Source organism: Athene cunicularia (genome assembly GCF_003259725.1).
Source record: "Athene cunicularia isolate RWA chromosome 5 unlocalized genomic scaffold, athCun1 chr5_part1, whole genome shotgun sequence".
Classification (NCBI taxonomy): Eukaryota; Metazoa; Chordata; class Aves; order Strigiformes; family Strigidae; genus Athene; species Athene cunicularia.
This window is the reverse complement of record NW_020799101.1, coordinates 29917578-29944981: the sequence shown is the minus strand read 5'-3', so window position 1 is coordinate 29944981 and position 27404 is coordinate 29917578. Positions and strand designations below refer to the sequence as shown.

Genomic DNA, 27404 nt, shown 5'->3' with positions numbered 1-27404 from the left:
TTAAAAATTGACTGCATTTGCTCTTGTGTAGGCAGGTGCACATTTTATATTCGTGTGCATCTGAAGGGAGGGATATAGTTTATTTTGCGAATAAAAGAGAAGAGGAGGAATTCCACTAGAATTTTACAAATTTATATCTCTTGCTTTATGTCATCAACCAATAACTGTAACTGATAATCTCACTTACAATATCCTAGAAATGGAGAAGCTACTTAATTGACAGTATTTTATGTTTCTTGTTAATTACAACTTTCATTGTTTTGTTAATTTTTGGAGGATTCTGTGCAAAGATTTTTTTTAAGCCAGCGGGTTTTCACATAAACGTGCAATTTTACCCATATTTTACTCCATCTAACTCTTCTCTTGCTTTAAACAATGTAAAGATAGGCATTTAGAGCAGTTCATCAACATGCCATTCTGTGTAGCTGTAATAATCATCATAAGGAAAAACAATTTCTGGTTCAAGGTTTGTTGGGGTTTTGTACGTAAACTCAAATTATACTCCTTAAATCATATTTGAGCATGGCAACAAAACTACTCTAGCCATATATGGGTTTATCTAATTCTCCCTTCAAATATTTATATAGATGATAAAAAAACCATAGGTTTGACAAAAGGCTTGACAAAATATTACTAGTTAATAATAACAATATCAAATAGTATAGTTAATGGAATGATATTTTTTAAATACTGTTGGGGTTTTTTTCTAACCTACTCCTGTTTTAAGAAATACTGGCATTTCTGTTACTTTTTAAATAGAGTAGGAACTGCATTGCTGTAATTCAGTCTTAGCAAAACAGTATCTTCACATTCTGTGTAAAGCCTGTCAAGTATAAACAGACCTTGCCCTCTGGAAGGATGACAAAATATATGTGGATTTGTCATATCATATCCAAATCACAAAAGAATTGGGCTAAATTTTCTCCTTATGGGGAGTCTGTGAGAGCCATTCCCTCTTAAAACCTGTTTTTTCTGATACACTGGAATCTGTGGTCAACTGTTATTTTTTACTCAGAAAACTTGAAATAAGGGAAAAGGTAAGTTGAAGCAAAAGATGCAGTGCTTTTAATCTGTTAGAACATAAGAAGTATTTGGCTACCTAGGGCTGCAGGCCGGTACAGGGCAGGAAGGTAGTGGTAGTGTGTGAGCAAAGGATGAGAGAGCAGACTGACCCTTCAGAACTTTCTCTTTGCTTTTTCCCTTCCTCCTGAAGGTGCAAGGTGATGCAGGAAAAGAGGTTTTTCCCTCTCTGCCTGCTACTTCCCTGTGGCTAGGACTGTGTCTTCAGATGGAGAAGAGTTTGTACCACCTGAACTGTAACTTAACCTCTTCCTCCTTAAATCATTTTAATCCTAATGTTGTTGCAGAACACATACCTGCTGCCTATGGTAGCTTTTGTGATTTTGAAGCCTCACTGGGTATATGTGCAGGCACTGCAAACTGAGGGGCTTACCTAGTTAAGATTCCAGTAGGCAGGACTTGCGTCATGAACTGTGCTAATGCTGATGAAATATTTTACTCACTGTATTTGCTCCTAGCTAGCAGCAATATAGTTAGAACTTCTAAACTCTAAAAGAAGTGTTGTCATAAAGCTTATGATTCAGACAGCAACCTTAAAACTGATGAAGTTAAATTCCTATTTGCTCATGTTTTGAGTCCTGAAGATGATTTTTCCATAACAAATCATTTAAATAAAATACCTGGAGAATGAATGCAGAAAAGCAATTACTGTTCTATTTTATATCTTTGTCTAACATTATATAGTATTCCATAAACATGATACTTACTTCGTGTATTTATATTAATGTCTAATAAAATTTAAGTTGTCGTTTGTTTGTGTTTCTTTTTATAGTTCAGTTCCAAGAAACAAAAATCCATTCCAAGAGGTAAGTCACGTAGAAATTATTTTTCAATGTTCCTGTGTTTAAAAAGAAAAAAAAAAAATCCTGAAGTACCAGTCATTTTTGAGGATCATGATTAGGAAAACAAGGGGTCATGTTTGCAGAAACCATTTAGACTAATTATATCTAGCATTAATTACAATTAGCTGTTACTTTGAAGAAGTCTTTTCATCTTCAAAAGACTATGTAAGCATTAACTAATACTGGGGAAAAAAATCTAGAAAATTCTTGTGAAGGTAATTACAGGGATTTATTAATATCCTAATTGGATACTCAGCAATTTAAACCCCCTGTTTTCATACCAGACCTTTAGAATGCTCTCTAAATTTAATCCTTTGTTCAGCCTTAAACAGCAGTGTTGACCACTAATTTAAGTGACAGGATTTTAAACAGTCTCTGCAATTAAAGGAGAAAAGCAAAACAACAAATGTTGTCATTTTATACAAATGCCAATAGCTTTCAGTATTTTTCAAGATAAATATTTGCAAATAATAAAGTCTTACTTCTATGATCTTACTTCCTAGTTTCATAAGCAAATTCTTTGCATTGGCAATATACATATGTCTCAGATTTCTCCTGAAATGTCCTGATTATCCTCCTGAACAAAAGAAATACCATATGATGTCATATATATGACTAGCAGATGGTCATAGCAAAAATACCAGTAGTAACATAAAGTCTATATAAAATTGGTATCGCGTAGTCAAACAATTTTGGATAGTGAATGTTAACAAAAGTTACGCAACTCCAAAGTCTCCTTTTTCTATTCATTAATTGTTCTCTTTTAAACATAGCCCAGAAAATACTGATGGCCTTTACCTGTAATATTAGATTATTACCAGTAGTAAGCAGGAGGTGGAAAAACAATAACAAAGTGTATTCCTTTATAACAGAAGTATTTTGTGTCCCAAACTAATTCTTAAACATCCATGGAAAAATTTTTACTGTTGCTATGGACACTGGAGACATCTCTGCACAAAATGTAACATGTTGAAACTGCTTACGTTTCAAGTATTCCTTATTAGAATATAGTGACATGTTAAAAGCTCTCAGTTTGCTATTCTGCATCCTACTAAAACTCTTCTATTATCTTTCAGGTAGGAAGCTAATGGTTCTGTGTCCAGTTCTTATTATACTGCAGTGTGATTAGGATTATTTTTGCTGTAGATTTAATGATTTGATACATATTTTACTACTGAAATACTAAGAATTTGAATGCATCTTCTGATTATGTGTGTGTTACCTTCTAGGCGATAGTGTTTGTAGTTGGAGGAGGCAACTATATTGAATATCAAAATCTTATCGACTACATAAAGGTATGTGCACTTCTGTCAGCTGTAGTCTATAACTTACTGACAGAAACAGTTTTAGCAGGTTTTCTTTAACGTTTAGTATTAAGAAGATTAAGTCTGTGAAATTAGCCTTACCATCCACGTTATATACAGAGTCAGGGGGAATAAAGTATGTAAGAAATCAGTAGAAAGTGTGGATTATTAATTCACACCAATAAAGAGTTAACTGTTTCTGGTGGATTTGCGCATGTTGCACTTTTGAATTGAGTAAATAAACGGCATTCTGCTTTATTTTGTCTTCATACACACTTAACATGGTTGAAAATTGTCAACAGATAGAGCTGACTGAATTAACCTGTCTTCTGTATTGATACATCAAATGCTGTCAGTTCGGCTGTTCATACTGTTTTAGAATTCTGTTACTAGTTTTTGTTTGCCATTGTTAAATAAAGCAGCTCGAGCATATCATTGCCTTGAAGGTGAGGAACTACTCATAATTGTCTAGTTTTCATAGATCTTGCAAGAGATACCTTTTACATACGTAACTTAGCAATATGAAATCAGTTCAAAACAAGGCCTACAGATAACAGTATCTTAGTTTACAACAATCTTACTTGAGCCTATTGTCTGTTGTTTTCAGAAGCCAGGGTAATGCAAATACTATGCAGCCTGTCAGAGCAGAGATCATATTGGCATCAATAACTGACCGTTTATTATTTTCCCACATTTAGAAGGTTTTGCTAATGAGTTAGCTCATTCTTGATGTGCTGCACCATTTGATTCTGCATAGAAATCATAAGAGGTGTTACATGCACAGAGAAAATACATAAACAACTATGTAATGCTAGTGTAACAGACTTAATTTCTCTGGTTCCAGCTGGCCAGCCTAGCAGAACACACGTACACCAAAAAATCAGTGGATGGAGAAAAGTAACATCATTAGGGTTCTTGAGGGGCAGGGGTGGGATTCAAGCATTTTCCAGGAATAAGAAATTACAAAAGGAACCTTGATAAAATTTTGAAGCAGGTAATAAATTATTTAAGAGCAGCAGCACACCAGTCTTCCTTCCTGATCTTAACCTTGTTCATGCTACAATCGTCCTGTCCTGTGATGGACTGGATTGAGGCTTTTCACAGAAAAGAATAAATATGGAGCCTTAGTCACTGAAAAACACTCTTCCACAAAACAAGTACATGAGAGTTTAATGTCCAGGTAAATCTTAAAGAATACAAAGTCAGAACATGTGTGCCAAGTTGTTTTCTCCCTCTAACAAGCAGTCATTTTGGAACAGAGCTGGTCTGGATAGGGGAAAGGATAAGAAGAGGAATATAAGTTAAAAAGAAATTATTTGGGCTCAGCTTAGCACTTACCACTCTTTATAACTAATTATAGCATTCAGTGGGGCATCTGCCTGTAGCAGAGTGCATTGTTAAATTTCGGCTTACTCCTTAGTTTACCCAAAGCCACTTCAAGTGCCATATCAATTCAAAAGATGCCCAGCAACATGCAGGTTTGTTACTTCCTACTAAAATAAAACTGTGAATCCCCTCCCCTAGAGGCTAATACACTTCTCTGATACGTAGCTGCCTGCTGTCAGAGCTGAGGTTTGCTCTCTATGCGTATACATATATATGTGTATACACAGAGCATTTGCATGACAACAAACACTCAGTGCTTCATACAAGGTGGCAGGAAGCTGAAGTTTGAGAAATAAGAAGGCAAATGGGAGGTCATTTGATAAACAGATGGAGAGGACAGAAGTAACTGAAAACTACAGGAACGGTAATGTTAGATCTCTTGGAGAGTTAGAATTAGGACGTAGTTTTTCTTCTGGAACCTGTGGGCAGAGGTTTCTGCATCATCAGTTTTCACAGCTGAAGAGTGCTGTATGGTTCTCCAATCAGACTGCATACTTGGTCAGCGGGAGGTGATTTCCCAAGGGGGAAGACTCCCTCACCATTATTCTGCTTAGCCATTTGCTCTGGAAAAAACAAGAAAGGTTAATGAAAGGCTTAATTCCACCTTCCACCCCCCAGAGATTTTTCTGCCTTTCCCAGGTGACTTTTACTGGCTTATGCAATAAAATTTGCTTTGCCATGCAGTACACTTCCAGCATCTGTTGTTTCAACAGATGTAGCTTACTAATTATTCTAATATTCAATCAGTCTTCTCCAGAATATAAAAGGAGAAAAATCAACAGCTCTGTTCTTGCAAGCAGATACCACAAAGATTTTATTCACTGCTTTATTTTTCTAAGCACTATCTGTTTTGCCAGTTTGACTCTGAAAGCACAGAGAAAGTATTTTAAAACTTTCTAAAACAGGAAGCAATGTTCATTCAGCTTTGACATTCTGGGGTTTTTTTGTAGGAGAATGAAGAGGAACCCTCAAATCCATTTGCAGTTCTGTGCTAGAGTGGACTATTTCACATCATCAAAAAGCAAATATTTATGTCAGTAAGGCAGATTGTGCCTTAAAATAAATATATTGTGCCTTAAAATAAATACATTGGCCAAGTTCAGTTCAACATGCTGAAAATGTGTCATTAAAATTGCAAGCCATAGGGAACCTCTAAGAGGAGACTAGCATACTGTTTTGTACAAAATAATTTAGCATGTTCTTTCAGTTCCTTTTGGTTTGAAAGGTTCTGCTTGATAATCTGAAATTTAAGAACAAGAAATTTAAATGCAGCATATTTTTTCTGTCATTAAAAAATACTGGACTTTGAAGAGTACTGAGGTCTGGGGTTTTTTTAGATGTTAAGCAGTTTCAACTTGTCTCCAGTAATTATTTAGAGATACAGCTCTTTGTTTAAATGGACTAAGTAATTAACTTCAAATAAAAGCATACATTTACAAAAATTACACTTTTAGAAGAATATATATGACAGACTGGAAGTGTACATTAATGTACTTTAGAGCTATCTGAAAGGCAACAGTCTAATTTCACAATTATCTATATAGTTTAAAAAAATTTTTTTGGTACCAGGCAGAAAAAAATGCTATTGAGTCATGCTGCTGGAAGTGGAATCTGTCAAAATACCAGTTTAGATCAAAACCAGGCCTGTTTGGTCATCAAGATTAAAAAAACTGGCCTGAAACGTGAGAAGATGCAAGCTCAAGATGCTGATCAGCAAGGAGAATAGTCTATTGCCACAAACCACTGAAAATTAATAAAGATGAGGATTTGAACCAGGATTACCATCCCCCCAATTAGTGTGTGACCACCAGCTAAGGACTGTTTGAATCTGCTTCCATTACTTTCTGCTGAAACAGCACAATGGTTAATATATATGAAACAAAATCATTTTGTCAAGGCTTGTGTTCCTGTTTTGCTCTTTAATAAGTGAGTTTTACCTAACATGGGAAAATGCAAAATAACAGTGAAACAGATTTCTCAAGCCTATGCTTGACCTTTGGAGGAACCATGGAATTATTAGCCCAACACTGGAAATAAATTCAGTCTGAAATGATGTTACTACTTAAAATAATTTTCACTTCCAAAATGCTAACATAGCACTTTGGTAGCCTTACTCAAGTGAATACTGTTAAACTGCAAACTAGGTTTGTTAAGCATCCGATTGAAATCAACATTTTGTTTCAGACTCTCTTTACAAAAAGTAGTGCTGTTTTTAGCATCATCATCATATGGAAATTAATTACAGGTTTAAGTTTACAGGCTCTAATGCAACATAAACAGTGAATATATTGTTACTATTCTTAGCACAGTGCCTGGTTATTTTAGGGGGTAGGGTTTGCTCAAGTAAGGTTGTTTGCCTCCCCAAGTCATTCGTAGATACATCAGAGAACTTAACATTCTAGTGACTTCAAATGTGTAAAATGCCCCATTTTTCCCACTTTCTTTCTGCCTCTGGTCTCGCGTTTTCCACTTTAGTTACGTTTTGGATTTTTTTTTCTGGTGGAATAACTATTCCTTTTTCAACCAAAAGTGTATTCCAACATCATCAAGATTTGGTTTTTTGGTATACAGTTAGTTTAAGCCACTTATACTGTTCTGTTAAACACTTGATTTCTTCCTGTCTTGCCTTTTTTTAGGGTAAACAAGGCAAACATGTCCTCTATGGCTGCAGTGAACTTTTTAATGCTACACAGTTTATAAAACAGGTTGGTACTTTTAATAACCTCTGTAATATTTATTACTTCTGTAACTGTGTGTTCACTTATTTGCCCTTACACCTCTCTCTGCATTTTACAAAAAAATCAAACTCATTTGTGAAAGATTAATACACGTTCTTGTTATCTATTTTCACTCAATTGAAATGGACACTGTATTGTTAGTGTTAGTTCACAGGTTACACAGGTAATCAAGTTCTTCATAAGTGCTTTTACATAAGTCCTGATGAAAACAATCACTCAGTTCTTGATATTTTCACAAATAGCATGTCTTCCCAGGCTATTCTAGCAATTTCTGCAAGTTAAAAACTGCTATTCACAACAGTGATCTTTAAAAATTTGTATTAAATTTTGCTATTTATAAATACTGGCCTAGTGGAGGCTTGATGTTGTCCATACCTATACTAAAATCAGTTTTTTAGTGCTGTTAAAAACATTATCATCGCCATTACTTCTCTATGTCTCCATCCAATACAGATGCAAAATAAAAATTATTCACGGAAATCAGCAAATAGCAGCCATTCAGTAGCTGTCACCACCAATGGTTTTACTTTCTACTAAGATGAGAATAAATTTGTTATTCAAAACTACATTTTTAAGAACTAAATTAATTCTTGCTGCACTTGAAGGACACAAATGGTACCTACCAGCTTATAACTCTTAAGTCAGCTTACTGCACTTTTTTGTTGACTTGACTGTGTATGCTTCACCTTTACCTCTGAGATTTATTCAGATCTTATGATTTGAAGCTCCATTAAATATTCTATTACCATCATACTTCTGGTTGCAAGACAGAAATATTTACTGTGTGAATTGGATATTAGTTTGACTGAAAGAATAAGATTAGCAACTTAATAGTTTTCTGTCTCTTCATGTTTAGCTCTCCCTACTTGGCCAGAAATAAGACTGAAACACCATTACCTGGATGGCAGTGTGACAACAGAGAATTATTACAACATTCAGATATCTTCGTATCTATAGTTTTGTCATCATATTAAAACTTAAACCCATTTCATTAATATGATAACCTTTAAAAAAGATCTGTAATTACTATGGTGTATATCAACATTTCAGAAATAAACCTTAAAACCTGCTATATTTTTGGTGGGGGTCAGTTTCACATTATTACATTCTAAATTCAGAATTAGCCTACGGTATATGACAGAGCTGGCTGAAAAGCATAGCATTTTCAAGTGCTTGTATATAGTTTCTGTTACAGTAAACAAAGCAGTAGCTTGAAGAAAAGGTCGAGTCTGTCTTTAGGAGATGTGTTCTTCCTGAAAGCCAGATTATCTTTATTTAACAGAAATGAAAAGGACAAAACTGCCTTTTAGAACCACAGACAAACAGCCTCAGTGCAAGACAACTACTACTTCTAGTAGTAGTTATTTTATTTTTATTTTACCTTTTCTTTTATCCTTTATTTTACCAAAATCATTATATTTGTACTTAAATTTGTGCAGTCTTTGCTTGATGGTCCAAAGATGTACTTGAAGATACCTTCAGTACAAGTTTCTGATACAGTAATTTAGCTTTTCTCTTAAGGTTAAGAGAAAATTCCTTTCTTACAGAGTCACAAACGGTGAAACATTTAATAATTTTCTTCTGTACTTTTTATTGTAACTGCTTTTGCTGTTATGTTTGAGAAAAAGCCAAGTCATGCTCACAAAACAGCTTTTAACTGTTTTATAAGCGCATATGTAAAGTAGAGTTTTTACCAATTGCATTAGGTAGGGGTAGTTCAGTATTTTAAAGAATCTCATGATAGAATTAAGTTTTGCCATTAATGACATCTCTGGAGAGTGTGTATGGGAATTGAGAGAATGTAACAAAATTTCTTTATAGATATATGTCTCTAGAAATGTCCTCTCTGGAAATAGCACTGCTACTGGTGAAGGAATAATATGTCTTCAAAAGGAGGCCTAACATACTCAAAAAGTAAGAAGAAAACACTTGTGGGTTTATTAACAAACTGTGAGATTGTAAGAATTACTGGCTTACTGTAAATTTTTTCAACAGTGTTTCTTGCACTATTCTTCAATGTTGAATGTTAATTTTGCTCTGAAAACAATACTTTTTCCCCAGCTAGATTTTTTTCAGAACATCTAAACAAGAAATGCAGTTGATCTATTCTTTAGAAGTAACACGGTCTAGATTATACATATTTATATTATCATATTATTTAATTAGCTGAATGTTGTAAGCTACTCCACACTACTACTATAAAACTTCTAACCTTACAAAGTCAATAAATACATTTATTGCCCTGTTAATTGCAGTTTTTGTAAGTGAGCAAAAACTGAGCATTTTGTAAGTGACCAAAAACGCTTCCATACTCATCAGCAAGGACTCAGTGTGTCAAATGGAGTTTGTTATTCCAATTCCCTACATATACTATATTTGTTACTAAAACAAGGTCAAAGTGCATTTGGAAAAGAAAATTACATTTAAGGTGTTTATTGCTTCCTGTGGAAGTTCATTTTAGGAGCTTGAAATAATCCATCCCCAAGAAAACTGTGCTTCCTGTGCAGTTTTAACCTTGCAACTGATAACCAACTTCTGAAAAATCTGCTGACTGCTTTTTGTCCAGACCTTGTGGCAGCCTGTGCTATGATGGACCCTGCTCAGTTAAACCAGGAGCACTCCTAAATCACAGCTTACAGAATTTGCTGTTTCAGTAAACTCTGGGAAGATATCAGAAATTACTTTGGTGGATGTGTTCAAAAACGTAGTTTTCAGCCTTCATGCTGCCCCTGGAGACAGGTTTCATTTGTGCCCAGCTTTATAGCTGGATCTTCAGGTCTGTTGTGTGAGTATGCACTGGTCAACATGGGATTTGATTTTTTAAAAAATGAATAAATACAATTTCAGTACTTCAAACATTCTTCTCTTTCCTCTCCAAACTAGCTTTCTGGATCTGTTGCATTAGTAGTCCTAAAGCTCTCTGTTACCATTAAAATCTTAGATTTACCACTCTGTAACAACCCAAGTTACAGCGTGCTGGTTTTTATTATGTGGCCCTTTCCCTCAATATTTCCTGGGAAATTAGGGATGGAGAAGGTTGTACATGAAGCCTCCATAGTTATTCTAGAAGCAAGCAATGTTAAAAGTAAGCTGGCTCATCAGCAAGTTTATTCAAGTTTATAGCCAGTCACCATACCCTTCAGATCCTCAAAGGTCTGTGCTTAAAGGAGAGGTTATGCCTGGCTCAGCAAGTCTTTTAAGTAAAATAGTACCAGCAGCGTTCATGTTGCTAGTAAATATTTTAAGCGACTGCATGGAGGACCAGGGAGTTTTGGAACTTGTCTAGCCTCTTCTTTGTTAATTAATCTTGGGCAGGGCTGGCTGGCAGGGCAGTGCCAATGGCAGCACCAGCCTCCAGTACAAAATTATCACAACTGTGTTCTTCAGATCTGAAATAAAAGGTGTTGAGCCAAAACAACCTCCTATCCTTTGTTTACTGACAGTGGGGAGACCTACTCTCTCTCTTTGGGTTGGATGATCCGTTAGTTGCTACGCATTGCTGACAGAGGGCTCTGGCTCATGGAAAGTCAAGCTTGGTCAGTGTTCTAGTGTAACAGAAGAATTAGCCACAGTAGCAATGGTTTCTCCATAACTTCAGAGATCAGAGAAAACGTTAATAATTTTCTTGCAGTGACTTCGTGGATGATTTGGCCCACTTCTGTTTTGTTCAGAAACAGTTTAGTGACCCTACTCTGTGTAGAAATTGCAGTCATTTTCAGCAACATTCAAATATATTCTGCTTTTTCATGTGGTCACATATCACTGAGATACAAATTACCTCCTTCAAAGGCATTGAAAAATCTGCATATTTAATCTACCTATGTATCATTTTTTTCTAAAATTATAAACCCTTAGGTAGCTCACTTGCACAAGAATTTGAAATTCTAATGATAAAATTTGTAGCTTTCCCTTTATCTTCCAGTGTCTTTCCCCTTCTGAAAACCAAGCAGGACCAAATTTTACATTTTTTTAAAATGTTGTATTTAACTTATCCCAGCTCCTTCTCGTAATTGCAGAGGGTGGCTGTCTTGGTTTGGCAATGGAGGACTGATCTTTATTCTGTGAAACCAGTCACATCCCCAAAAGCTTCAGGACTCTCAGTCCTGCATCCTACTTCACATCTTCCCATCTTGTGCATTCCTGGTTTTGGCAATCTAAGGAGTAGATCATATGCATAATGCTTTTAAAGAAAGTTGCTTCTTATTATTTCAAAATGGACATGCAATGTAACCATTATTTACTGCTCCAAATTGTTATTTGTATTATGTATGTATTATGAAAATAAATAGAGGAAAATTAACCTGCAAGAAAAAGAAGTGCCAGAGAGGTGGGTAGCTTCCCTTCACAAAAATCAGTGTGGATTTGTTCCATATTTGCTGGAAGGTTTTATTTTAGAATTAATAGTAATAACCTGATATGAATGCAATTCTCCATAGTGTTTCTTATAGCTGAAACCATTTGCCCTCCTTTTTCTGCTTCCCCCAAATAAATGTATATCTTCCCTCTATATAGGTTTTGAAATTATACTGAATATTTAGTTTTAACAAATAATGGGATTACTTCTACTTCATTTTGGGCGGTAAATTTACACAGGTCAGCTCAAATACTTTTTTTTTTGTAGTGGACTTAAATGAGCTGTTTAATTTACTCCCTGAAATGAACTAGGGCCGTTTGTACATTCAGCTACAGTTGCAAAGCTGTCTTGGTTCTTACTGCATCTCTAACAAGGAGAATAATTGCAACACCTTATACTTGAATGACCCTAGAAGCTCTTCTCTGAAATGTTTATGACAATGCAAGTATAGCACTAAATTGATTTAAAAACAGAGTCCAGGCTTTCATTCTGATACATGCTTCTCAAACAACTTTTTAAACCATAAATCAACACAATCAGTTTTTTCTGTTTCCAATGTAAATAACTATGTTTACACGCTTTTTCTAGACCACAAATATGCACCGTATGAAAAAGGGCAGCATTTTCCTCCATCTATAAATCCCATATGATTGGTGTCTTCATTCTTGGTTTGTTGTTCTTTTATGTGTCGGTGTTTTCTGTTATATAAGAAAGACTTATCAGGTCACAAAACCATATAAGGGAGAGATAAGAGCCAAAGATGATGGATTATGACACAAGATGTTTCACAGGCAAGCACATAAATTTTTGCTTGTATATTAGCAAAGCTAAATGCTGTATTGTCAGTTTTTCTAGCACTGAAATAAACCCTCGCTTTTTATATGTGAATGAAGTGAAACACCACTGGTGCCATATTTTCTCCAGATTCCATTACCAATATGTTCCAGTCCTCTAGGAGGACCTCTTTTACTTCATTTTCCTGGGATTGTTGACAGCTAAACTACTGAGCTCCAGCTGGGTTTTGAATTCACCCTTAAACATCAATCCAGTTCCCATAGGTAATTAATCAGCCATGGACCCTGTTCATTCAGATGTAGTTTGAATTGGTAACTCACAGGAAAAGATACCTACTCCTAAACATCATAGTCTGTTGAGCTGCAGTACCGAGGCCATTTTTTTCTTCCCAGTGAAAAAAAAACTGTGGCTAGCCAGCCTTCCCTCACCGTAACCAGGCTCTAATGAGTTCTTTGAAAGAAAACAATGTGAGGATAAGCACTACTACACAGGGAAGGTAACTATAAGTCTACCTTCTGTGGTTTTTATGTCTCCATCACCTTTATCATGTGAGGGATATGTGGTAGTTCGAAGAAGAGGGAGGAAAAACAAACAACTGGAAATCCTCTAGGACTTGCTGGGAAATTGCACAAGTGTTTTTGCTAGCCACACCACCAGCTTTCTCATAATTCTGCAGACCATGTTCCTCCACAGGGGAGAAGTCTGTTCAATTAACCTTGCCTTGCATAAGGCAAGAAAAAGCAGTGTTACTATCAGCTCAGGGTTCTCAAGGAGGAGAGTGAGTGCTCATGTCTTTAGTCACTCCTCCCTGGAAAACGAATTTCTGCAGGCTCAGGGCCCAACATGAAAATGGGTGAACCCAAAAGAGGTCACTTCTCCAGAATAAGTTTGGGGGTTTTTTAATCATAAAATCTCTTGCTTATTAGTTAGAATTAAGTTTCTGTCTTTTTTTTCCCTTACATCTCCCTTTCAATTCACTGCAATACCAATGATCAAAAGCATAGTCCCCATACTTTAGGATAGGATCCAGCTTAGTCAGTCAGTGAAAACCTGATGAAAACTGATGTAGTTTTGTAATTGTGGCAGTCAACCCATGAACACCAAATTTTGATGTTTTCCAAATTCTTTTTCCTCCTTTAGGTGTCATTAGTAATTTCTTCTGCTGTTCTCCTGGCCTGGCCTCCCTAGTGCAGTCCCTATCTGGTCAGGATCTGGGCTTCAAGCGCCAAGCCCACCAGTATCCTAGCCAGGCTTTCTACAAAGCCTGACAGTTCTTAAAGTCCATCCGTCAACACTGGCGTGAACCCTAAATTACATAAGGGTTTTAGAAACCTTCCAGTGTCCCAGCAGAGACAAGGATTTAGCCCCAAAATGCTTGTATTGATATCTCAAAGGAAACAGCTAGCTCCCTCCCAAACCCACAGAAATATTTGTACATCTAAAGTTTCTGAAGCAAAAACACATCAGAGTTAGAAGAATCTTTTGGCACAAGATGACCTTGCTTTCTGTTACCTATTTCTAATAAACACTCATTTTGGAAATGAAAACACTGCTAAGAAAATAAATGCAACTCTTGCTGACTTAGATCCAGAAAGGATGAAACCTGGACTGCATTCTTTGGAAATTTTCACAGTTAGAAATCAAGGACAAATGTCTCTATCGTTGCATTAATATGACACATTTTTATGCTGTTCAGATACAGAACTTTTTTTCACAATTACAATAGAAAAGCTAAATGACTGCAAAGGATATTTACAGAAAGGCAATCTTACTCTAGTCTCCTCCTTCCTTAAGATTATTACATTAAAGGAATTCCATTATGTTCAAGTGTTTTTACTGATTCCCCAGAATTTATTCCTACTATACACAGTATTCCAGTTTTTCTGATCATGCCTAGTGCTCCCAAATGCAAGAAGGCGCTTCTGCAGCTGCACCCTAAAGAAATCTGTAAGTGAGCAGCCACTGTGTCCAAGTCCAACTTCTCAAACAGGTTTGTTGGTTTTGTTTTTTTTCCCCTCTTCACAATGGAGAGGGATGGCAGGACTGATTGCAGTTTGCAGATGCATCTTGATTACCATCTTAGTTTCCCTTGCTCACTGAAGAACAATTTTGACTGCATCTGCGACCTCGTGACTGCAAGAGCTGCAAGCCTCGGCACTGCACAGCCCAGAGCTCAGCTCTGCAGCTCACAGACTGTCTGTGGTAAGGACTCCATGGCTGCTTGAACCCCAGCACATCCAAAGCCTGAGGAGCAGTATTCAGCAAGGCCCCATCCCGTGGCCTAAGCCAGACAGCACACAAAGTGTTGCTGCCTGCGTGGGGAACTTGGCTGCTTTCAGTAAGGGCTAGGTGGGACTTAAAAAGGCAGGTCCGGATGAGCCACCCTCCCCCCAGCTGAAGGCCCAGATCAGAAGTTGGGATGACACAAGCAGCAGGAAGGGTTCATGGGGTGGCAGGGCTTGGGGCTAACTTACTTGGTTTATGGAAAGCTCTGGAGCAGTCAAATATTAAATGGCTCATTGTTTAGCATGACCACACACAAGGACTGGTAATCAAAGCCTGCTTTAAAAAGGAAAAAGGGGAATTGGGTCCTTCCCAAGGCATCAAGGTGTAGAGCTCACTCAGACAGCAGTGTGGGAAAGGGGAGGGATCATAAAAGAACTCCAGCATAAGTACAAAAGGGAGATTCTCACCTAAAATAAAAGACAAGGACAGAAAGTAATGCATCAGCCAGCAAGGCTATGGAAGCACTGGGTTCAGGCTCCCATGCTGTTTCCACAGTAGCCATGTGTAGGGAACCCAGCAATAGCAGTAGGCTCCATCCCAGGGGTGGTCAAGGATAGGGTCCATCTCTCTCCCTTCCTTGTCTCCCTTCCACAGGACAATGGCCAGGAGAAGAGCAGGACACTGAGCCATGAACCTCTAGTGACCATGTACGGTTGGTAACATCCATCACCAAAAAGAGCCAGGAGGGAGACTCCAGCATCCAAGATAGCACATCCTGCTGAGTCAGGGATGAGACTGGGGAGACACTGACATTCTTCATTAGAAGAATCATCTACCAAGGAACTAGAGAATAAATTCACATATTTAGGCACATACCAGGAAAATGAATGCTGCCTACGCAAATGCAGATCTTCTGACAACAGAAACTATAAGCACCAAGAAAACAGTTCAAATGACTACAAGTTGCTTTGAGATCTTTCACGTTGTTTGGTGCACAGATACAGTTCCACTGTATAAAACTTTGTGGATATACAAAAGATTTAGTGGTTTGGCAATCAATCACCGAAAAAAAAGTGGAGATTGAAAACATTAGGTTGATCTTGCTCTTCTTTCTATTTACTGGAAAGCCTGAATTCAAAAGAAACAAAACCTTAACAAAGCCCAGGTATCAGACAGAAGTGGGCTATAAACTAAAATAATCTTTTGCTGCAATACCACTACAGCTATTTTGTCAGGAAGCACAATAAAAGAGTTTAGGGCAAGGGTCTGCCTTGCAGTGCATACAATCATGTTCCCAAGTCTTTTGGAGAGATTGGTGCTCCTACAAGAATGTGCAACTCTGTGTGGACCAAATTGTTGAAAAATAATGAAAGACCAACAGTCAAGGAATATCTACCTGCATTATCTTACTACTGGTTTGTGTGTTCTTTTATTTATCCCCAAATTCATCAAAAATCATCAGAAATGTCAGTACTTTTTGTACAACAATGGCATACATACAGCATATGTTTGCATGTACATAAGGGCAGAAGCAATTTTCATGATTAAACACAAAATATGGTTTTAGGAATCTTAACATTTTCCATATCACACAGTTATAATTAATTAGATGAATATATTGCCTTCCCTATGCAAGTACTTTTATAGTATTTGATACTTGAAAGGTCTGAACATGTCTAAATTTAAGAAGTCAGTAGGCCAGCTGTTTTGAAATGGTAAAACAGTTGACATGATGATGTGAATTAAAATTATTGCTAATTAAATGACATCAGGTTACTTTACGCAGTTTACATTAAACCTGGCTGGTAAGTGGACATAATGAGCCATACTTAAAATGGAATGCAATTAACTTGAAATAGATTTTTTTTATTTTTATAAAAGTGTTTTTCATAACTTGGTGTTCCCTTTTCCTTTTTCCACTGTGGTCAGAATTTAACTCTCTGAAAGTTCATCTGGCAGCGGAAATATTATTTCCAGTTTGCCTACAGATACAGTCATTTCTCATAGGGCTGGCTCATAGCAGATGCTTTTGTAGACAGTCTTTAAACTTTGCCATTTCAGAGGCAAACACTCTTGATCAAAGGATGAATAAAAAAGAAAGGCTGCAGGAGATTCCTTCTCTGCTGACTACCTCCAAAGGGTCCTCTCGGGTTACGGGCTCTCTGAATCTCAAAGCTACCTTTAGTTTCTATTTTTATCTTCTAAATTTCTAGACCTGTAGACCTAAAAGCCACTACAAAGCTTCCTTGTAGGATAAGGATACTTCATCTTATTTCACAGACTACTTTTAAGGAGAGATGGGAGCTGTGAATGAAAGCCAACACTGTAGCAATTAAGACCCAATTAAGTACCCAATTGATCCGGTCATCTCCTCCATAGGACAGTGTTCTCACTCTGTGGACCACAGAAGTGGGTATGTTTGTAGGAGAAACAAATGGCACTTGCTTTGAGGGCTCCAGGTAAAGAGTAGAACCTAGGAAGCGGCAGACATTTAGCATGATGGTACAAAGAGGAAAGGGAAAAGGCGCCACAGCCACGTGCATGAGCAACCTCCTTTTTCAGAGTGAGGCAAGAGCATCAGTGCAACTGAAGGAATGGGAAGAAAGAAGGAAGCCATATGCACGGCAGGAAAGAAATGGCTCAGAGGGATGAACAGCCACCATTTCAGTTAGATTAGCTCTTAATTGGAGTCTCTTAAAAGAAAAGATGTAAAAGAAAGTGCAGGCACGCATGCACACAGAAATATCCTTGTTGAAGGAAAGTTTTTCCTACTGCAAGAGAAAAGGACCCTATTCTACTGAAATGGAATACAAGCTATTTAACAAGACTTAAGAAAAAAGAAAAAAGAGCATCTGAGAACAATGTATCTATTATAGCCTTGTTTTCCAGCAGATGTTTTGAGGTGACACAGAACAGCTTAGTGGCTGGGTGTTCTGTTTTAAAGACCATGCTGTGAGTCGTTCCGGAACAGAGCTATTTTGGCTATACAGGGCTTTTAAATTACCATTTTTAAAGTATACTTAAGCTGGTAAACTATGTGTAGCTAAAGACTTTTGTTTGAGGAAGAAGGGCAGGAGGCCAAGAAAGGTACCTCCAGAAGAAAAATGGGCTTTATTAAATCAAAGTGCACAAACAGTACTAGTCTTATCTGTTTTTCATACATCGCTCTGCAGCCTTAGTAAAATAATGTATTTCACTTGAATTCAAAACTAACATTTCTAGCACGTAGAAAAAGAGCTTCTGCTTTGCGAAAATATTTTTGCAACAATCAGGTGTCCGAATGCACTTCCCAAAGAACCAGCACATGAGGTGAATAATGATGCTATAAACTATGTTTGACCTTTAAACAGCTTTCATTTTGAAACAGGCTTTTGCTGAAGCAATGACACTATCCATAATGAAAAATTAAACAAAGTTGTTCAGCATGAACTTAAGTTTCCAGAAGTTTGAATAAATGAACCACTATTTAAGTAAAAAGAAATTCAAGAATTTCCCCAGTCTCATTAATTCTTCCTATCTGGCAAAAGGCCTGGTAAAAGCTGCGTGGCCTGTCTGCAGGTACCTCGGCAGCACTCGGGCTATAGGTGGTCACTGTCCTCCTGGTACCCACGGCCTATGCGGGTCTGTGGGCAGTAAAACACATGATTTTACTTGTACCCCACTGTAAATGTATTGCTGCCAAGCCTCTATATGTGACCAGCACCTTTCACATAAATATAACTGAAGTATTTCCAGTGCTTGCCTTGCCCATCACTGCCTGGAAAACCCTTGCCCTAAAAACCAGTTGACCTAATGCTGCTCCACCATCAGTGCTTTTGCAGGATGAAGTTAAAGTAACATAATTTCAAATCTCTCTTCAGCACCAGCAGCAGTGGAACATTCAAATACATACACTAAAATTTAAAAAGCAGATATGTGTTTATGAAGAAAATTTCTTGTGGCCAGCAATATTTGCTGTCGTATGATTATTTCTACCCACAGTAAATGCTTGGAAAAGAGCGCTTTCATTTTGAGGTTGAACACACAAAGCTGTGTCATGTTCAAGCAGTGCTCTTGCCAAGAGGCCCATCCAGAAGTTGCAGAGTTGCCTGTGAAGATGCTTCATTTATCTGAAATCCTGAATTAATACCACGAGTTTCTAGAACACATTGGACTTCCAGTGAAAATTCCAAACATTTGAGAATATTGAGCTGAGCTACAACTATGTAAAGTCCCACAAATTACAACCACAACACAAGTCATAGGAGAAAGTTAGTTTTCTATAGTTCCTGTCTGGAGGGGAAGCAGTCCTGGCACAAACAGGGTATGGCCCAGCTGTGTATCCCCTTGGACTGCCCACGCTCCTGAGGAGATTCCACTTCCATCAGCCTCTTTGGGAAGCGCCCATGCACGCACTGTAGCAAGTTGACATGCAGGAGGCCACCATGTTCTGCCATTTAGTTGGCCAGAAACTACGCAACTGCATAAATTGCTGCAGCCATTAAAACCTTTGATGGCCAGTTTAATTATTTTCATCAGTAATGAAGAAATCACAGATACCAGCCCTGCCAAAATAATAAAAAAAAAAAAAAAAAAAAAAAAAAAAAAAAAAAAAAAAAAAAAAAAATTGGTATCTTTATAAATAGTTCACTAAGAACACTTTAACAACCTTAAATGTTTAACAATAACAGAGTACTTAAAACTGTTTTCAACCAGATCTGTTGCATGTTTATATTCACTGTCACCAGGTATCATGTACTCTAAAGGTTTGTAAGTTGAGGTCAAAGTTAGGCTTGTGCAAACTACCTTGATTTTACTAAAACATGCACATTCTTTCTATAAAGACAGATTTTTCAAAAATGCTCATTAACATCTTAATTCTGCTGCAACTGAAATCAGCAGAATGGAGGAAACAGCAACAGTCACAGTAGCAAGACCAGGCAACCCATCCAGCCTGGCACCTTCAGCATGGTCAGTACCAGCAGCTTCAGAGACAAAACTTCTCTGAAGCCCGGAACCTGATTCTAATGCAGATTTCCATTCACAATCAACTCGTGGCAACAAAGTAGTCCAAGCTATTTCATGATGTAATCTAAAACCTTGTTGTTACAATTAATGTATTTGAGCAATTGATCTCATTGACACTTTGCAGATATGACATCTGTGCCCTAGCTTACTTGATTTTTTTTTTTTTTTTTTTTTTTTTTTTTAAATCGCATGTTCAATGTTTACAGCCCAGCTTGGGCCCTTCTTGAAAATTCCCAACATACACGCATAAAACACAAACATTTTCTCCAAGTAAAACCACAATGCCAACTGTGAGCTCAGAAACACCGAGGACAGTACAATACATATCTCTCTCTGTGAGACAAGGTAGTGGGAGATAAACACAACAAAATCCCAGTCACCTCTCTTGCTTCCTCATGGTGGAATAAAAGACCAGAAATAATAAGAGTCTTCTAAATATCAAACATTTTGACAGCTGTGGGAAACTTAAGCCAACCCAAAATTTAAAAGGATGGCTGCCACTGCTAATGGGTCCTTGAGGTATTGTTCATCACCATGACAGACAGGAAAGAGATGCAATATAAATGCAAGTAAATATTTAGTGCCTTTTTATTTTCCTGAAAGTGAAAACTGCATATGCTTGTTAAACCTAACTGTGGCTTTTATCATTTGAGCATTTATTACATTACTTCTAGGAAGCCAAGGAGACATACTAAAATTATTTGACTATTTTAATACTAATGGTATTGCCTATTGCTGACTTGCTAATTTTCTCACGACAAATGACTCTAAGCTCTCTTTTCTGCTTTGATTTCTTTTCTCTGATCACTCCCTGGACATTTTTCACACACAGATTTTCTTTCTCACTTACAAACCTCCACTTTGGATTCACTAAAATACTACAGGACATAGTTAAAAGTCAGAGGATTAAAATCCATTTAAACCAGCTGATAGAAAAGCAAGAATCTGGAGAGCTGAGGGAAGACACTGAACTGTTCTCAACTGACCTGATAGCAAGTGTCTCTGCCTGAGAAGTCCTACAGATTGCAGGTAGAAAATCCTCCCCCCACCCTCCAAAATCAGCCTCCATTTTTATTTAAATCTCTACTAGTATCTTAAACAATTCAGTCACATGATATAGGAACCGTTAGATATGACAATCTTAAAATACACCCTCTACCTTCAAATACATCTCTCAAGCAAGCAGAGGCAACTGCATTTTCCTGCATTGTCCTCACATTGAAAAGTCCAAGTGATTAACTTTGAAGTTGCACTTCAAGACCTTAAACAAAAGCAAGCAGGCAAAAGTAAAATTCTAGTGGCAACAACAGTTTTGTTTCTTGCTGACCCTCACATAATTCTGCTCCTTACACTGGATCAATAACGTCCTCTGGGCTTTACAAGCTGCATCCCTGGCACTCCACAACTGTGATGGTGCAACAAAAATTCAACTTTGTCCAAGATGTCAGTTGCCCTTCCTGTTTGTTTGCTTTGCATGCGAAAGCTTATGGCACATCCAAAAAATTTAAAGTAAGGCTAATATTCACAAATTCAGAATTGGAAAATAAAAGGTTCACAGTCTAGATTGAAAACTTATAATTAAAAAAACACTGAAACAAAATTATTTGATATTTCCGCAGAACTTTCAGAATTTCTAAATAGTGCCACAAAACCGAGAGTCAGATTACTGTTAGTACCCATGGCTTTGTTTATGAGCCTTTCAGAACCTTTTATGTATGTGGAAATTGTTCTAACAACAAAGTAATTTCAACCATAACTGCTTAACCATTATCAGTGAGAAGAAAGTCTACTCAACACTACTAATATTTGCCAAAACTAACAGATTAAGTCCATGTATTCATCTGGAAGTTCTATATCGAGCTATTTTGGAGAAATGATGAGCCAAGAGAGTTCGGAAAGTGTTCAAGCGGTGAGTTAATCTTATTTTTCTGAAGCAGGAAAATTTCCCAAATGCCTTTTGTAATTTGTCTCAATTTTCTTAAAATAAAATAAAAAGGAACCCTAGTGAAAGATTACAGATGTACCAGATTAATTATTTCGGTCATGGTGAGGCCAGTGAATATGAAAAGTGAAAAGCCAATTTTAAACATGGAGGTAAGGTCAGTCTCTGCAAAGTGAATGTGAAAGAAAAACAAAAGTAAATTTATTTAGAAGCCTAAAATACTTTTATGCAGAAGTTTTTCATACCTACTACCCCAAACTACAGGAGAGAGAAAAGAAGATTAAATTTCCTAGCAGGTAAGCAAGTAGAAATATTACAAGAATCAGGTACTCTCTCCATCTAGTCTGCAAAGAACTTGAGCTTACAGGAAATTCAGGCTGGGAAAAGGGGAGAAATGAAAGGACTTCAGTTTTCAGAGGGAGGAAATGCATCTCTTCCTCTTCTAGAGGCATACAGACTCTGGGTTTTTTGGTCGGCCCCGTGGCAAGGAAGATTAATCCCAGAGTAAGTATAGAACAAATAATTCCAAACATAACAAAGAAGGAAAGGTAAAATTCAGTGGGCAGAACAAATCTGAGAAAAAATTCATATGGAGGACAAAAAGGACAGATCTGGGCACTAAGGAGCAAATTTAATTGTTTAGTTAATAAGCATCAGAAAAGATCCCCTCCGTAACATCTGACAAAGAGGTGTTAAACTTGAATCACACTTAAATTAAAGCAAAAGTGGTTTGTGGACTAAGATTGGGGAAAAAAAATATTACTAGATGTTTTGCAAACTAAATAACATTCCTAAATTTCATTTGAAAATACTGAGTAGATATTTACCACAACAGAGGAAGGAGTTCTGCTCAGCTCTTGCTGGAGAACCAGTTATTATTGAGGCTGTCAGGTGAGAATTATTCTTCGCAACTTGTTTGAATAGGATAGAGTTTGTCAGTAATTTAATAACAATAATAATCTTGGACCAATATAATTTAAAAATTCGAAGAAACTGTCACTGCGAAAGGAGACAAAGATCAAATAAACAAACAGTGCAGTGAAATAAGGATGAGGGCCACCTACATTTTTCCTAAAATGTTATGTTTTTTCAGTGTCAAATTTTTTTCTGGCTGGTCATGGATTTTGAATTATCCGTATCCTAAAAAAAGCACTATTTTGTATTAAAGCTCAGTAAGCATAACAGTAAGTTTTTAACAACATGCACACTGAACGTTGCAGTCATGACCAGTCAGCGAAGTTACTTGCCATTATGAGAGATATTAAAACCAGATTATTAAAAAAATAGCTTAATTTGTACAAACTGGTTTTCTACAATCCCACCTAAATATTTTAATGAGCTAGTTATGAGTTGATGAACATAGTGAGAGAGATACAAGAAGAAAAGGGGATTTACATTACAACAATTCCACTGTTGTCATAGGGCAATATTGGTACTAGTACAGGGTAAAATCTTGTATTTTCACTCTGTTTCCAGATAAAACCTATTGCTGTTGTTCTTCAACACACAAAGTGCTGTCATTTTTTCTCTGTTTGTCATTTGTCTCCTGTCCAGTTTAACATCAAAACGACCAAAAGCATATGTATTTCCAGACATAGAGAAGGATTTGCTCCTTGTCACATTCTACACCAATTCACTGCTATAGCTGACAACTACTCAGAAAATGGGTGCTGCCAACCAGGATTTAGACCCTGCAAAGAAAGTTTTCTGGAAAAAAAGGCAGAGCTGAGCTGATTGATGCAGGACAAGGACATCCGCCTTCAGTGTCTAGGGTTAAGGAGAGACCAGTGATCCTGCACTCCAGGCCATCAATCACTCCGAACCCTTTGCTCTACAGGGTGTCAGCAGCTCTGAGGGATGCTCCACCATGCAACTACACTGTAACCAGCCCCAACAACAGCAGGATGCAGCAAATTCAAAGAAGAGTCTGGAAAACTGTGAGGCTTAATCCCTTATGCCACACCACTGTGGTCACAGGGCACAAAAGAGGCAGGAAAGCGAATGCTAAACAAGGCTTTATTGTTAAAATGAGGAGCTGTGGGACTGCTTGTGCACTGTGGAGTGCTTCCATCAGCACTAAAAGACTTTCCAAGAAGGGTATAAACTAATCCAAAGCACTTACCTCAGAAACTGGAGCATTCTTCAGAGCATGCACCAAAACCCAACAGACTTCGGGACTACCTCTACATTAACTAGGGTAGAACTGGTGACACAGTACTCTAGGGATCCCTCCCAGAGGACAGCTCTCAGAGCCAGAGACCTGAAAGGACTTTGGGTTGGAGTTAGCTCCCGGAACTCTGAAAACATTCTTGCCTCTCCCTCAGTCCCACTGGTCTTAGATTTATATTATGTTCCTATCTATTTTACTCAAAGAGTAAAATTAATTCTATTAAATATGTTAAGTAAATAGTTTGACTGAAGGATGTAATTGCAGTAAAGTGCAACATATAACTAAAAATGTCATCGCATAATCCAGACCAGCCTTGTGAAATCAAACATGCCTTTAGCTGAATTGCACAAAAAAAATGAATCCCATTAGAATATAGTCTTTGCAATGGTTTTATTTTTATTTCAACATAATCCGTTTCACATAGGAAGCCCTTTGGATGTTTGTGGCTCAATAACATTTTGAATGACAGCATGAAATCTGGTAACAAAGTTGAAGATGATACTAATTGAAAAGCAGCTGGCAGATCACAGGTAAAGCTGATTTGTTACAGCTGGACCACTGTTTGCCACATGATGCAGATCTCATCTTTCTAATCAGTCAGGTAAAGCTGATTTGTTACAGCTAGACCAGGTATTTGCCACATGATGCAGAGCTCATCTTTCTCATCAGTGAAGACTTACACCTGCATTGCCTCTCCCCCTCCTCTTTTATCTCCAGTCCATCTAAGCAAATTCTGGTATGCCAGCTCTGCTGATAGCTGGCTAGTGCTCAGCTGAGCTCTCATTCAGGTAGATATAACCAGAGGTACATCAGGGTATGGTACAGTTGGTGGAGCAAGCATTCCCAGAGAAGTCAGAAGTGTAGTTTTCATGGGTTTATAGCAAGACTTTTACAAGGATCTGAAAAGCGATGGACCTGTTCTAACAGTAGAAGGTACAGCATTGTACTGGTTTACTTCATTCATGATGATGCACCTCTATCAAGGCTCACTACTTTCGACATATAAAACAGATTAACAGACATGTCCCTCCAATATACTTACTGCTACTTATTTTTCACTAGCACCTTCCTCACACTTGTAAACATGCTGCTGAAATTCTGCATTTACTTTACCAGCCTGGGAAAGATAATAAAAAGAGTTGAAGATTTTGTGCTATGTAAGTTTTCCAAAATTGGTACAGTTCAAATAGAATCCTTTTAATCCTTTAATCTTCAAAATAACACAAGAATGTTTCTTGGATCCGTCCCCAGCTTCTCTACAGAAAATTAAACAGCTCCATTTACACCATCTCCTTATTTACAAGCACCCATTTCTCCACAATGTTACTTATTTCTGTCTTCCCTGGTATCACAGCCCAAGACTTTTTCCTCACACAGGAGACCATAGTCAATAGTTCCAGCTACTACTTAGCTGAAGTTCTAAATCAACACTAGAAACAAAGCTTTATGTAAGAGAGTATTTCACAGAAAACTACGTTAGCACTTTGATAACTGAAATCAGCAAAACAAGTGACTGAAACAGTGCTATGCTTTGCTCTCGTAACTTTTCCCACTGGTTTTTTTCTTCCAGTCCTTATTATTGTGCCTCCTGCCATGTTACTCCTCCTCAACCCTTTTTCTAAAATACTTAAATGTGCTTTTTCTAAGCGTATCATTTCTAGCCTCCATGGACTGAAGCATTTTGGGGGAAATCAGATTAGCTATGCAAACTTGTAAGCAGCAGAGGACCTGAAAACTCAGATAAATGGATCTGCCACAGTCATGAATGTCAGTTTTCCAAGTTGGAATTCTTTTTTTTACCCAAGCTTATAGATGTTGAAAGATTACCATTTGAAAAATAAATCTTTTTTCTATGATATCTACCAAAATTAGCTTCCAATTATTCTAAAAATTTTACAACACTAAAACAGAAATAGCAACGAAATACTACAGCTTTTCAACGCATGGCCCAGCAGGAAAAAAAAAAAAAAACAACAAACAAACCACCACCAAAACACAAACACAAGCATCACTTACATTTATTTATTCTAAGAATACTATTCTATTGAAATACACCCAAATATGTAAGAAATTCTCATACTTGACTACATGTTTTACACCTTCTGCTTGCATAAAAAGTGCATTTGGAATGACTAAATGTCAACAGATTTAGTACAACATGATATAAAACAAGTAAAACATTGACTTACTGTGAGGTGTTTACGTCCAAATCTTCAGAATGTTCTTGGATACAGCAATTATTCCAACAGAGATCTAGCAGAAAAAAATCATTTGAGCCCAGAGATTTTTCACTTGGCTGAAATTAAAAAGAAACTAATTAGCCAAACTACAGAAAGGGTTATGGAACAAGCTAGCAGACAACTGGGGTCCTCAGCTAAAGTTAATTAGTAGAAACTTCATTTTTGTTGATCTATACCAGCTGAGACTGTGTGCCCTGAGATCAAGCAGACTGCAGCCCCTTCTGCTGGGCAAGGGTTAGATACTATATCTGCACACAGGGCTGCTTGAACTGAATTAAAGAAGAGAAGGGGACATGAATTCAAGTTCAGTAGAAGCAAAGAGGAGAAGTAAGTCACCACCATGGTACAGCTCCTGCTGTACCTGGAAGTTAAGCAGTTGTGCTTCACAGTGCACTTCTTAGTCCTGGTCTTAGGTGTAGAGGGTAGGGGGCACAGCCCAGCATTAGGGCAAGTGGGTTTCCACAGTCCTGGCTCACTGACTACACACGGGAATCAATTAGTGAGGATTTTACCTTGCTCCATGGTGACACATTTCTAGTTCCTTCTGCAGGAAAGCAGAATGTGTGATGCAATAGTGCACACACTTGCGGTTTGCCTGAGACACAGGACACATCAGAGATCAAACCTGCAGAGGTTAACTCCTCTACAGATGTAGCCATCTTTCCCCCCACAAAGTAGGAAGTATTTATGTTGGTACTCAGAAAGGTAGTGAAGTGTCATCACTCTGCATACCATCCCATTTCAAGCAGTAGTGACATTTCAATTTCTAATGTATTTTTAAACTAAGTTTTCTATATCCCTATTGGTACTGTCATATTCTTATGTTACCACACAAACACTTTACATTTCTATAGTCTTTTGGCCAAATGATCTCAATGTGGTGTGAAGGCCCATTTGCGCTTTATTTCTGTTTGTCTTGTACCCAGACTTACTACAAGACTGACTGATTTAGAGTAGGAAGAAAAGTGTATCTCGCAATAACTGATTTTTAGGCATAGGTGTATAAAAATTGTTAAAACAAAGTTAACAGTACTCAGTCCACAACTATTAGAAGGAATGGGAGAACAGGCACACAACTGGCCAGTGGGTAGCACGGCTCTGAACAAGCTGGAATAGACTGGCACCCCACAGGTAACACAGCCCTCCACAACCCCGAACAGAGGCTGATCCGTGAAAGGAAAAAAAAACAGTTCTTCGGACCAGACAGATCTTGATCCACAGAAAAGTGTATGTAAACAGCAGTGATACACTCTGGAGCTCTGGAAAGCTTGAAGCTTCCCACAGGGAAAAGCTTTTGAGCCTAGTCATCTCAGTCTCGGA

The 27404-nt window shown here is 37.5% G+C and overlaps 1 protein-coding gene and 1 long non-coding RNA gene across 4 annotated transcripts in view; one reads left to right on the top strand and one right to left on the bottom strand.

The window, feature by feature from the left end:
- Positions 1 to 8364, top strand: part of SCFD1 (sec1 family domain containing 1) — a 49134-nt gene extending 40770 nt beyond the window's left edge. Inside the window, exons 21-24 of the mRNA XM_026850089.1 lie at positions 1853 to 1886; positions 3152 to 3217; positions 7249 to 7317; positions 8207 to 8364. Coding sequence (XP_026705890.1) covers positions 1853 to 1886; positions 3152 to 3217; positions 7249 to 7317; positions 8207 to 8230 — 193 coding nt within the window. The 3' untranslated portion in view covers positions 8231 to 8364. The remainder of the gene's footprint in view (positions 1 to 1852; positions 1887 to 3151; positions 3218 to 7248; positions 7318 to 8206) is intronic.
- On the bottom strand, positions 946 to 7242 carry LOC113480880. Of its 3 annotated transcripts, none has more exons than XR_003398559.1 (3): positions 3808 to 7242; positions 2209 to 2499; positions 946 to 1700 (listed from the first exon to the last, which is right to left on the bottom strand). It is a non-coding gene; the product is annotated as an uncharacterized LOC113480880 (long non-coding RNA). The 3 variants fall into 3 exon arrangements; XR_003398560.1 differs by lacking the exon at positions 946 to 1700 and having other exon boundaries at positions 2200 to 2297; positions 2405 to 2499; XR_003398558.1 differs by lacking the exon at positions 946 to 1700 and having other exon boundaries at positions 2200 to 2499.
- Positions 8365 to 27404: the final 19040 nt, after the last annotated feature.